The sequence below is a fragment of the Muntiacus reevesi genome, chromosome 9 (assembly GCF_963930625.1).
Source record: "Muntiacus reevesi chromosome 9, mMunRee1.1, whole genome shotgun sequence".
In the NCBI taxonomy this organism is placed as follows: Eukaryota; Metazoa; Chordata; class Mammalia; order Artiodactyla; family Cervidae; genus Muntiacus; species Muntiacus reevesi.
Window position 1 is genome coordinate 45,838,878 of NC_089257.1, and position 13,389 is coordinate 45,852,266.

General features: G+C 40.3%; 1 protein-coding gene across 1 annotated transcript; it reads right to left on the reverse strand.

The window, feature by feature from the left end:
* Positions 1-1,208: 1,208 nt before the first annotated feature.
* On the reverse strand, positions 1,209-2,153 carry LOC136175913 (olfactory receptor 6B9-like). The gene has a single exon (XM_065946100.1). It carries the CDS (start codon positions 2,151-2,153, stop codon positions 1,209-1,211), a length of 945 nt encoding a protein of 314 aa, XP_065802172.1.
* Positions 2,154-13,389: the final 11,236 nt, after the last annotated feature.

The following is a 13,389-nucleotide window of genomic DNA, read 5'->3' on the forward strand; positions in this document are numbered from 1 at the left end:
GCCAGGCTTCCCTGTCCATCACAAACTCCCAGAGTTTACTCAAACTCATGTGCATCGAGTCAGTGATGCCATCCAGCCATCTCATCCTCTGTCATCCCCTTCTCCTCCTGCCCCCAATCCCTCCCAGCATCAGGGTCTTTTCCAACGAGTCAACTCTTTGCATGAGGTGGCCAAAGTATTGGAGTCTCAGCTTCAGCAACAATCCTTCAAATGAACACCCAGGACTTATCTCCTTCAGAATGGACTGGTTGGATCTCCTTAAAGTCCAAGGGATTCTCAACAGTCTTCTCCAACCCCACAGTTCAAAAGCATCGATTTTTCAGTGCTCAGCTTTCTTCACAGTCCAACTCTCACATCCATACATGACCACTGGGAAAACCATAGACTTGACCAGACAGACCTTTGTTGGCAAAGTAATGTCTCTGCTTTTTAATATGCTATCTAGGTTGTCATAACTTTCCTTCCAAGGAGTAAGCATCTTTTAATTTCATGGCTGTAGTCACCAACTGCAGTGATTTTGGAGCCCCCCCCAAAATAAAGTCTGATGCTGTTTCCAGTCTCCCCATCTTTTTCCCATGAGGTGATGGAACCAGATGTCATGATCTTAGTTTTCTGAATGTTGAGCTTTAAGTCAACTTTTTCACTCTCCTCTTTCACTTTCATCAAGAGGCTTTTTAGTTCCTCCTCACTTTCTGCCATAAGAGTGGTATCATCTGCATATCTGAGGTTATTGATATATCTCCTGGCAATCTTGATGCCAGCTTGTGCTTCCTCTAGCCCAGCATTTCTCATGATATACTCTGCAAATAAGTTAAATAAGCAGGGTGACAATATACAGCCTTGACATACTCCTTTTCCTATTTGGAACCAGTCTGTTGTTCCATGTCCAGTTCTAACTGTTGCTTCCTGACCTGCATACAGATTTCTCAAGAGGCAGGTCAGGTGGTCTGGTATTCCCATTTCCTTCAGAATTTTCCACAGTTTATTGTGATCCACACAGTCGAAGGCTTTGGTGTAGTCAATAAAGCAGAAATAGATGTTTTTCTGGAACTCTCTTGCGTTTTTGATGATCCAGCAAATATTGGCAATTTGATCTCTGGTTCCTCTGCCTTTTCTAAAACCAGTTTGGGAGCAAGCTAAAAACACAGAACTATAAGTGTCATGGGAATGACCTCCTGTCAGGAATAGTCTCCTCAAGGCAGCAGGTCTCAGCTGAGCAGGAAGCACTGGCCAACACCCACTGTTTTTTTGATAGCATTCTTGACTTCCTGGTTCCTCAGACAGTAGATGAATGGATTTAGCATGGGCGTGAGGACTGCATACACAGCTGAGATAAGTTTGTTGGAGTTAAATGAAGCAATAGCTCTGGGTCGAACATACATGAAAATCATGGCTGTGTAATAAATTATGACTACTGTGAGGTGGGATGCACAGGTGGAGAAGGCCTTCTTCCTTCCCTGGTTGGAGGGTATATGCAGAATGGTGGAGACAATGTAGACATAGGAGAGGATGGTAGTGGTGAGAGGGAAGACAAGAATGACAATAGCCAAAGCAAAGTCCACTAGCTCCGCTGTGGACATGTCTTTGCAGGCCAGTTTGAGGATTGGTGAGATGTCACAGAAAAAGTGGTTCATGACATTGGAGCCACAGAAAGTGACATGTGAAATAAAATAGACCTTGATCACAGTGATCATGAAACCAGTCATATAAGAGAAAGCCACCAGCTGCACACAATAACCTGTGGTCATGATGACCGGGTATCTGAGAGGGTGGCAGATGGCCACATAGCGGTCATAGGCCATGGCTGCCAGAAGTACACACTCCGTGCAGGCAAGCGAGATAAAGAAGTACAGCTGGGTCATGCAGCCTGTGAAAGAGATGTGCTGTCTCTGCAGGAGGAATCCATCCAGCATCTTGGGGACTGTGACAGAGACATACCAGACCTCCAGGAAGGACAGGCTACTCAGGAAATAGTACATGGGCTTATGGAGGGAGCCAGTGACCCAGACAGTGAGCATGATGACAAGATTCTCCATTACCACCAACAAGTAGACCACAAGGAAGAGGGAGAAGAGCAGGACCTGCAGCCAGGGGGCGGTGGGGAAGCCCACCAGGATGAACTCCCTCACCAGAGTGATGTTTCTCCCCAGCATGACTAAGAGCTCTGAGAGGCAGGAAGTCTTCTATGACAACATCGCAAATAAATGACTATGGCATTGAAGAGGAGACCAGTATGTTAGCAAATCAGTCTTTCCTGAGAATGAGACTCATAAAATAACCTCTTGTCAGTATGAAGTAATCTTCCAATGGGAAGCATACATTTTCATCAAAACAATGTGGTGTGTTTGTTATGAAAAACTCCTGGAATCAAAGTGCACTCCCATCCCTTACTCTCACTCATCTGATGAAATATTTGAATGTCATTCTCCATGTCATTCCTTACTCCTTTGTCCATGAACATGGACCAGTGGTCTCTCACTTGCTAGTTTCAAATCTCAATTTAATTAGAAAGCCACAGCACGAGACATTTTTACTGCCTGAAAGAAAATGTTTAGGATAACATCAGAAAAAAGCTCTAGGGTTTAATATTGGGGTGATCTATTGCCTGCAGTCCTTTGATGCGCCACTGTTTCTTCAGAGTAGAGTCTGTGGAAATTAAAACAAATGCTAACTCTTGGAAAATCCATTAATGACTCTCCATTGCTCTTAGATAAAAATTCTTCATATTTTGACCCCTATGTATTTCTCCAGCCTCTCTCTTGGCACCCTCTAAATTGTTTCCATGCTTGAGATATACTCAACTAGTTCGGCACCTCAAGCACACTGTAATCACTCTTGCATTTGACATGCACTCATCCCTCTTCCTTTATGCCTTTTCCCCATTTTTATCTGTTGATTCAAGATTCCATCTAGGAGATAACTGCACCAAAGGTGGGCGAAATACTTCAACAGCATTTTCTTCCAATGCACAACCTTCTCATGCATTGAGATTTCTCTCCTTTACACTGTATCTTTCAAAACTCAGGGAGATATTGGTCAAAGGGTTTAACATTCTGGTTATATGATGAATAAGCTCTGGGGTTCTAATGTACAGCCTGGTGACTACTGTTATTAATGCTACATTATATACTTGCAAGTTGCTAAAAGATTAGATCTTATATGTTCTCATCACACACAAAGAAATCAAAATTATGTTACATAATAGAGGTGTTAACTAACCTTATTGTGGTTTTTCATAACATATATGTGTATGAAGTAATCATATTAGACTGCTTAATCTTATACAATGTTATATGTTGATTACATCTCAAAAGAACTGGGAAAAAAAGACTGTCCATCAAGACTATGAACCCAATGCCTAGAATAGTGACTGGAAAACATAAATATTATCAAATATGTATTAACAAGTGAATTAATCCCTTTTAGCTGGTGGCAGGAGGCACACACCTATCAGGCTACACATCTTTGGACATACGTCCATCTTGCATACCCAGGGTGTGTGCTATGCTTAGTCACTCAGTTGTGTCCAACTCTTTGCGACCACATGGACTGTAGCCTGCCAGGCTGCTCTGTCCATGGGGATTCTCCAGGCAAGAATACTGGAGTGGGTTGCCATACCCGCTTCCAAGGGATCTTCCCAACCCAGGGAGCAAACCCAGGTTTCCCACCTTGCAGGCAGATTCTTTACCATCTGAGCCACCAGGGAAGCCCTCATACCCAGGGTACTTTCATGATAAATAAATCCACCCTATCTGAGAACACCGGATATGATCCTTTGTCTCAGGTCACCTGGTAGGTCAGAGTCTCTGTCAGCCACTGGGGCAAGGTCCACCTAGAGGGGTAAGGAAAAGGGAGGCCAGAGCATACATGAATATAATACAAGGATAGGCCACCTTGCAAGGCTGGAAGGAAGAGTCGTTTGTGAAGTAGCCCAATTACTTTAATGTGTGGCTAAGGAAAGAGGTTACCACAGGTTTATCTCTTGAAGAGTATGTAAATGAATATATATCTCCACTAAATATCACATTCATCCACAAAGACTGAGTTTAGGTCCCACCTTCAGAATATTGTTCACTCTGTTGGCCAAACAATGTGTCCACCCTACTGTCCATTTAACACACAGAGGGTGGGAGATCAATCAAGGATCATCTTGATAACCTTTTGGATAGAGATCTTCTGGCCATGGCTCATGGCAAGGGACAGAAAGATGAGAGGCCAAAATACATATTATTTTTGCCACTGCCTCCTTTCCACAGCAGTACATGCCAGCAGACCTCTGCGTTGCTTGCTGGATAGAAAGGGATTATGTCTCACCCCAGGGCCTCCAATCAACACCTTTCACCCATGATGTAGTTCATTTGTAAGCAGTTCTCAGCCTGTCTCTCAATGTCTTTGTCCTAATGTTTTTCTTTGGGAAAAACAACTGAATCTGATAGCAGAAAGGAGTGATATTCCCCACATTCTTCAGTATGTAGAGACTTTCCTTTGGGGCTTGTGTTAGTGTAACACTCTGCATTTTCACTATATACCACATAATTTCCCACACTTACCTTTGCAGATGAGTTATCAGCACTGACTTTAGAGTCAGAAAAAGGCTACCAACTATGTCATCCTAAACAGGATATTTAAGTCAGGTACTTCAACACCCACTGTTGTAAAAGAACATAATGTTAATAATGCCTACCTTGCTGATTTGTTGTGAGGATAAATGTGATAATGCATGGATAAGGCACTAGACTCATACATGCTACTGACATGTGTTTGTTTAAACGTGCAGCCTTTTTCATTTTCGGTTTCATTCTTACTCGCTTTTTTTTTTTTTTATGTTATATTCTGGGAGAATGAGGTAAGCCAATTTCCTGGGGAAAAGGATTATAGCATCTTTGAAAAGCTCTGAGTTGCAGATCACTCATGCCTCCTTTCTTATCTTCTTATCCTATGTTGCTTTCATGTATTTAGTCATATCGCCGTTACTTCATATTCTCCCCCATGTATTTGCCACAAATGCACCTCTCAGCAGACTTTATTTTGTATCATAGAGAAACACAGACTTCTATTTTCCTTTTTTTCAGAACTAATAGCCCTGAGCTCTAGAATCTCTGTGGTGCCTGAGGAAAAAAATCCTTTCATTAAAATATAGAATTTGTTTTCAGTCTTTTGTATGCTCATTCTCAAGAGAAAACACAGACAGCAACAGACTTTTTCCTGGAACAGGAAACATATCTTTTTTGCCCTGGTCCAACATCCAAACAATCTCTCAGCTGCCCAAATGTCTCCTGGATCTTCATTTCCCTACTCACTCCCCCACAATACCCTTTCCCCCATCCAAAAATGATGCCTGCAGTCCTTTCCCTAAGCCTCTCCTCATCTTCCCTGGAAATTTCTTCAGGGATCAACAAATCTCATCTGGTACCTTCAGCTTCTCACCAGGATCCACCTTCCCTATCTGCAAGAGTGAAAAATTCTGCAGACATTTGCACTAATCTTGAGAAGGCTGGCTTGCATATTTTTGTACTTCCTGGAGATCCATGTCTGGTCTCTGCTTAGACTGCCTGATCAGTATTGCAGCACTGAGACCAGAAGACTAGAGCTGAGGCAGAATATATTTAACACTCACCCTCCCTTCTTCCCACAGGACTCACTCACATAGTCTCTCTTGGCTCCAGGGAAATTCTATGTGCTGCCAAGATCATGTCCAGGGAACCTGGAAAGGAAGGTTGACTCTCCATCCACCTATGTATTCCTCTTCATACTTGAATATATTTAACTGTACCTGTAGAGAGAGTGCGGTCCTTTTTTCTTCCTACTATATGCAAAATAGTGCAGCACCAAATTACTCAAAAATCAGGATAAGAACTCTAAGTCAGTTAATAAGGTAATTAATACATTCATTTGTTCATTCATTACTAAAATCACATCCTGCTTTTATTGTGCTCTTTTTATGTACAAGTCAATGTGCTATATATATTTTTTGGAGTAAAATTATGTAGATCATGGCTTCTGCCCTCTAGGAACTTCTAATATTCTAATTGAAGTTAGAAGTACATACTGTAATGAGTGTAGTATGTGATGTGTGACAAAAAAGAGGTGCAGCCAGTGTTCTAGGCACACCAATGAGAGAGAAATGGTTTCTAACATAGGAATCTAGAAAAGGTTTCATCAAAGAGGTGTCATTCCAGACTCATTGCAGGAAGGTAGCATGAAAATAATGCAATGAGAAATAATTTTGGTCCATCAGTCAGAAGATCTAGTTTCAATGTAGATTCCATCATTTTTAAGACATTTGACCTTAAAAAATTATCTTTATTCTTCAGGATTTTATCCCACAAAATATGGTAATAATAATTCCCTTGTCACTATCATATTAATATTAGCTTCAGAAGTAATATGAATATGAGTATGTATATGAAAACAGCTCTAAAACTGCTTTGTGATAAGTATACAAATGTAAATATTACCTATGTTGGAATATGAACCACAGTCACGATTTGATCAGAAGAAATGATGTGAGAAGGCTTTCAGTGTAGAGAGACACACACAAGAGCGTGCAGCGGAATGATGGCAGAAGGTAGACAGGTGACCACAGAGTCCTCTGCCTTGGATTGCAGGAATCACTGTCATCTGATGAGCATTTGAGAAGTATATACTGTGTGTGAAGAACAGTGCAAAATGACAACCCCTTTTGTCTGTCAGGGCTTCCCTTGTGGCTCAGCTGGTGAAGAGTCCACCAGCAATGAGGGAGACCTGAGTTCGATCCCTGGGTTGGGAAGATCCCTGGAGAAGAGAAAGGCTATCCACTCCCGTATTCTGGCCTGGAGAATTCCATGGACTGTATAGTCCAAGTGTTTTCCTGCCTATCTCCAAATACAAGTCAAAAATGATGGATGTTTGTAGTTTGTTTTTGCCCAGTAACACAGTCAGGCAAGAGTTTGTTTCCAAACAACTCACTGAGCAGTGTCAGCATTTTATTTCAAATAAAAATTAGCTTTATTATTTATCATTTATACTATCTGCTCATACCATACTACCTTCTATATCAGGAAGTCCAATAGAAACATATCTGTTTTGTTCTTTAAAAAAAAACTAAGGCTGGACCTAGCCCTTCCCATACCCCACCCATTCATATTCTTTGTCTAAAGGCATGTGGTGAATTGGCACTATTCTGGAAATAAGAAATGAGACTATGGAACATGAAAATCAGGAAGGTATTATCCCCCTAAGGAATGACTGTAAGAGAAAATGAAAACATCTGTGCTATAAGGCCTCTCTCTTCTCTGCTTGCCTGCTGCAAATAGTGACAACTAAAAGAGCCAGTATCATTAGTTAGAGCTGCTAAACATATAAAGCAAAAATAGTGTCATTCATACTTTATTTTAACTCTGCCTTATCAATCAGCTAAATTAAAACAGCATCAATTGCATGAATTTCATGAGAATTAAAAATCCAGAAAATTGTGAAAAAGTTAATATGGAGTCACTGAAATCAACTGAATCCTATTCAATTATTTAGTATAAAAAGACTGATAATGTGTTCCTTTTTAAGTAAACTTTTTATTTTGGAATAATGTTGGATTTGCAGAAAAGTTTTAAAGAGACTTCTCATATTTTACTAGTTTGTTTCTCCTAATATTGTCACCTGACCTTACAGTAAAAACTTTCGAAACTAAGAAAGCAATACTTGTACATGTTTTTGGTTACTAAACTCCAGGTTTATTCATACTTTGCCAGGTTTTCCATATTCTTTTTACATTCCAGGATCCAATCTGAGATATCACATTCCTTTTAGGTGTCCTGTCTCTTAGTCCCCAGGATTTGATAGCTTTTTGTCTTTACTTGAATCTCACAACTGTAAGGGGTTCTTAATGTAGCAGGACAGGGTATTTAGTACTATAGAAGGAGTTTATTAAAAATTGATGGGAACCAGTCAACATTTTTGAGGACAAAAGCTGTCTACGTTGATCCTCACTTGCTGTGTAGATATTTGTTGCCTCTGGCTGCCGGGAGCCAGCACACGAGATCCCACCCATGACAAGGTCGTGAGGAGAAGACCTGACAAGTAAGGCAGATCAGGACTTCAGGGATTTCAAAAAGCTGCCCCGGCGCTCACCTTAAAGATGATCTCTGTCTTTCTGATGCTTGCTATATTAGACTACTCCCTAATTTCTGTGACATGGGTTGAAGGCCTTCCCCGATCTCTTTCCAAACAGAATCAACTTAGAACTTTAATATGTCTGCCGGACGGTGGTATCCTATAAGATTATCTAGGATGAAAGGAGTGTTTCAATTTAGACCCCTTTGCTGGCATTCTAGCTTGCTTGGCAAATGTGTACTAATGCACATGACTGCTCACAGCACCTTAATCATAAACAGCATAAAGAACCTGATCACACAAAAGGCCCTAATAGGCCCAGAGCCCTATTATTCTAAAAGTGGTTATAGTTAAAGATTTAGAAAAATAAGAGTTTAGTATTGTTCATTTTAACCAGGAATGCTAAACAGGGGCTGCCTCACCGGAGCTGCAGAGTCTTTGTGCTGTAAACCTTTTAGATAAATGTAACCGATAACTTCTGCAAAAGGACTGACCTTTGTGTTCACTAAAGAATAGATTACAGGAAAACAGCTTTGCATTCACCTAGGTCATAAAATGTCAATAGGCCCCAAGGCCAGAAGATAATGTAGAAGACCCTCATAAACAAAGAAGTATGCAGAAAACACCCTGGTTTCGTGAATAACAAGCTGATGTAATGTTAAACTATCTTCCCCTTAGAAATGTACTGATTTAGGGTATTAAAGCCATGGTAAAAAAATAAAGCATTGCCAGACTCTGCCAGACCCTGCAAACACCCCTGTCTGGTCATTCTCTCTTTCTCTCTCTCTCTCCCTCGCAGACTTGGCCCTATCAAGGCTGGTCTCACGTGTCTTTCTCTCCTTTTCTCGCCGACGCCATTCATCCTGAGGGTACCCCTGGACCCTGCTGAGGCTGAACCCTGGCATCTGGACACTCTCAATACCTCTCCTATCTGAAAGATCCTTTCTGGATCCAGTACTCCTATTTCCTATAATGATGAAGGAGACTGGAGACTTCCCCCAGGCCAAAGGAAATTACAAAAGAGCCACATCATTTTTTTTAAAAAAATTTTTTTATTAGTTGGAGGCTAATTACTTCACAACATTTCAATGGGTTTTGTCATACATTGACATGAATCAGCCAAAGAGTTACACGTATTCCCCATCCCAATCCCCCCTCCCCCCTCCCTTTCCACCCGACTCCTCTGGGTCCTCCCAGTGCACCAGGCCCGAGCACTTGTCTCATGCATCCCACCTGGGCTGGTGATCTGTTTCATCATAGCTAATATACATGCTGTTCTTTCGAAACATCCCACCCTCACCTTCTCCCACAGAGTTCAGAAGTCTGTTCTGTACTTCTGTGTCTCTTTTTCTGTTTTGCATATAGGGTTATCGTTACCATCTTTCTAAATTCCATATATATGTGTTAGTATGCTGTAATGTTCTTTATCTTTCTGGCTTACTTCACTCTGTATAATGGGCTCCAGTCTCATCCATCTCAGAACAGATTCAAATGAATTCTTTTTAACAGCTGAGTAATATTCCATGGTGTATATGTACCACAGCTTCCTTATCCATTCATCTGCTGATGGGCATCTAGGTTGCTTCCATGTCCTGGCTATTATAAACAGTGCTGCAATGAACATTGGGGTGCACGTGTAAGAGCCACATCATTTATCAATATTTTGAAAAATTTGTAATTATAAAGATGATCTGAAAGAAATAGTATCAAATGTAATAAGAATTTTTTAATAGTCCTCTCTCTAGGTTTATGGACAAATAATTATATCAATGGATGATGAAGAATACTTATCTGATAACTAATAGTTTATTTGAAAATCTTAGGTTTGGAATATCAAATTCAATACCAGTCATGAGGATAATATGACTGTGACCATACAGTCCAAGTCAGGAGAAGTATCAGTCCCACCAGAGTTAACATTGACTCAAACATCTCAGTTTTGTAATCGAAAGATAAATAAGTGCAGGAGATTGTGCTAACCTTGTTTCCTACACCTGAAGTATTTGGTTCCAAATTTTGAAATCAGAATTAGAGGTATTTTTTAAAACTAAAAAAACTTTTAAAAAACACACATACTTTATTGTAAAAAGCTTTGAGAGAAAGAAAAGCACAATAAAGGAAATCAGCATCACGGGTGTTTACTTCCTGCTAATTGGAGTTCACTGATAAGGAGGCTCATAAAATAGCTACACTATTGATGCCCAGAAGAGGACATTCCCTTCCCCGACCACTACCCAATTTCAGATGAAGAAGGAATTCATAGGGCCAGGACTCCATCTCAGGCCTGTCTGTGCTGATCATGCTCGGCTGCCTCTCCAGTGGACTCTGAACTCTCTGCTTGGTGCCTGTGGGAACAACAATGGAAGGACAAGACCCCCTCCGGACAGGGGAATCTTGATCACATCCAGGTTACTCATTGCCTAAGAGGAAACATATCGTAATCACCCCTGTCTCCGGACAGGTCATAAACTTTTTCCGTATCTATCAGGATGTAATCACAGGCTTATCGATTATTAACTGGTTGGAACGTGACCATAAGCTTGTTGATTATTAACTGTTTGGAATGTAACTGCGGGCTTATTGATTATTGACTGTTTGAACACATAACACGTGAATGATGGGGTTATTGTAGTTGTATTTACCCTACCTTTGTTTATGTAAGTCTCAAGGGAATTGGGGTGGTGGGTTTGGACACGTACACATGGGGTATAAAAGATTTTCACAAATGCTGGTCGGGGTACTTGGCTAAGAGGAGACTCTGCCTTGGGCCTGCCGGTGTAATAAACTGCACTCCACTATCTGTATTGTCCTTCTGAGTGAGTTTCTTTCCCGGAAAGTGTGGCTATAACACAGATACTTATTCAATGGCAGAGGTAGAAGATAGATTTTTGGTGAACTGCATATCTAGCCATTTATTAATTGTCATAGCAAGACACTTATAAGTTTATATAACTGTTTTGGCACAAATAGATATGAATATTATTTAAAAATTTTAATAAATAGAGACTAACTAATAATGCCTAATAATTATGTTGCTAGTAGCCTTTCATATGCTTTTAAAAATCAAAATATAGTTGATTTACAATATTATATTCATTGCAGGTATACAATACAGTGATTCAGTATTTTTATATAGATTATAGCTTTTCATATGCTTTATTAAGATTGTAGACAAACATAGGAAAGTAAATTGCAACAACACAAGGCCCCTACACTTGCAGAGACAAGTAGCCTATCATTCTGAGTCTTGTGTGATTATAAGGAGTTACATTTCCAAAAATCACACTGACATACCCTTTAACCATCTCTCTGTCTAGATGAATAAAGTTGCATATTTTATTGGCCAAGAAATGTTTATTTAAATAAATATGCTGGTAATAATACCTTTGCCCAGAATGCAGTTTATAAGAACAAGGGGTTCATTGCATAGTACTGCTAATATTTCAGTCAACTCCTGCTGCTGCTGCTGCTGCTGCTAAGTCGCTTCAGTCGTGTCCAACTCTGTGCGACCCCATAGATGGCAGCCCACCAGGCTCCCCTGTCCCTGGGATTCTCCAGGCAAGAACACTGGAGTGGGTTGCCATTTCCTTCTCCAATGTGTGAAAGTGAAAAGTGAAAGTAAAGTCATTCAGTCGTGTCCAACTCGTAGCGACCCCATGGACTGCAGCCTACCAGGCTCCTCCGTCCATGGGATTTTCTAGGCAAGGGTACTGGAGTGGGGTGCTATTGCCATCTCTGATTCCTTCTAGTCATATTTAAAGAAATAAACAAATAAGACTGATGCTATTTTGTACAGTGTAGTATTTTGATATTATTCATAACCTAATATTTGCATTTATTGTATGAAGAATATTTTTCTGTCATTACCTCTATTTAGATTATAGTATTTTAGTGTCTGCATGATATTTCACTTAATGTATAGACTAAAAATTAATTAATCAGTCTTCTGTGGAAGTTTAGTATATTTCCATATTTTTCTTATAATAAATACAAATGTCTGTATTTACTATTAGGAAATTTGATATTTCTTAATCAAATATTTGTGTTTCAAATGTTTTCAATATTTTTAGCATTTATGATACATATTGCCAACTTTTCTTCCAGCAAGGCTGTGCCACTTTGTACCTATTTGTATCCTGGCAAGATGTACAAGTGCGAAAACTAACCTATAGATGTTACACACATGCTTTGCCTACATGGCTCCAAATTATATTCCTTTACTATACTTCTTTATAGCTATCATGTGCTAAACACTATTCTGAGCCCTGCTAATAAAATGATGAACAAACAAATGTGATCTCTGGTTCCTTGGAGCTTATAGTCTAATTAGGGAGACTGAGTATTAAATAAACAACTGTACCCAGTCACTAGTTCAATGTGGGCACTGACCTTGATAAATCAGGAAATGAAGCTCTGAACCTCTATAGTCCAAGGAGTGATATATTGCCAATACAAAAATTCACAGTTTTCTGTCTCCCTGCCTTGTAATTCACACTAGAATGATCAGTTATGGTTCCTCTCCTTCGTGGGCTACGATCGGTATCCTCCAGCTAGAAGAGGTCTCATCCAGAAGTCTCCTGATGCTTTTCCATAATGAAACCTATGCTTCCTTGAATGGCTTTTCTCTTTCTGCTTCCCTTTTTTGTATTTTCTGTCTCAGAACTAAAATTCAGTAACAAATCCAGGAAGAGCCACTGAGAAAGATGCTAGTTCTGAGAAAGATGCTATTGGAGTTCAGTCATGTTTTATACTCATAGTCATCCCTTCCCACCCCACCAGGATACACGCTTCATGGACCTGTTCTACGTAAATTACAGTAGAGCAGACCACATGAGATCAAGTTCTAGCCTGTATGTTAAGACCTTGTCTTGAAGAAATCCAACTTCTAGCTTCTAATTCACCTCTCTTCCTTGTTCTGAATTAGTTCCTTGGTGGTACCTTGGAAACTCTAGTCCCTAATTTAGGCTCTAAGAGCTCTTCTGCCTTCTTAGAAGATATAGATCCTAAGTTTAAGAGCTCTGGTGGTGGTAGTTTAGTCACTAAGTCTTGTCTCACTCTTGTGACCCCATGGGATCACAAGTCTTCTCTATCCATGGGATTCTCCAGGCAGAATACTGGAAGGGATTGCCATTTCCTGCTCCAGGGGATCTTCCCAATCCAGGGATCAAGCCACTTCTCCTGTCTTGCAGGCAGTCTCCTGCATTGTAGGTGGAATTTTTACCACTGAACCACCAGGGAAACCCAGTTATTTATCTAAGATTTAATACCTCCCTTCTACTTGTTTTGCTAGCTTTCCCAGGC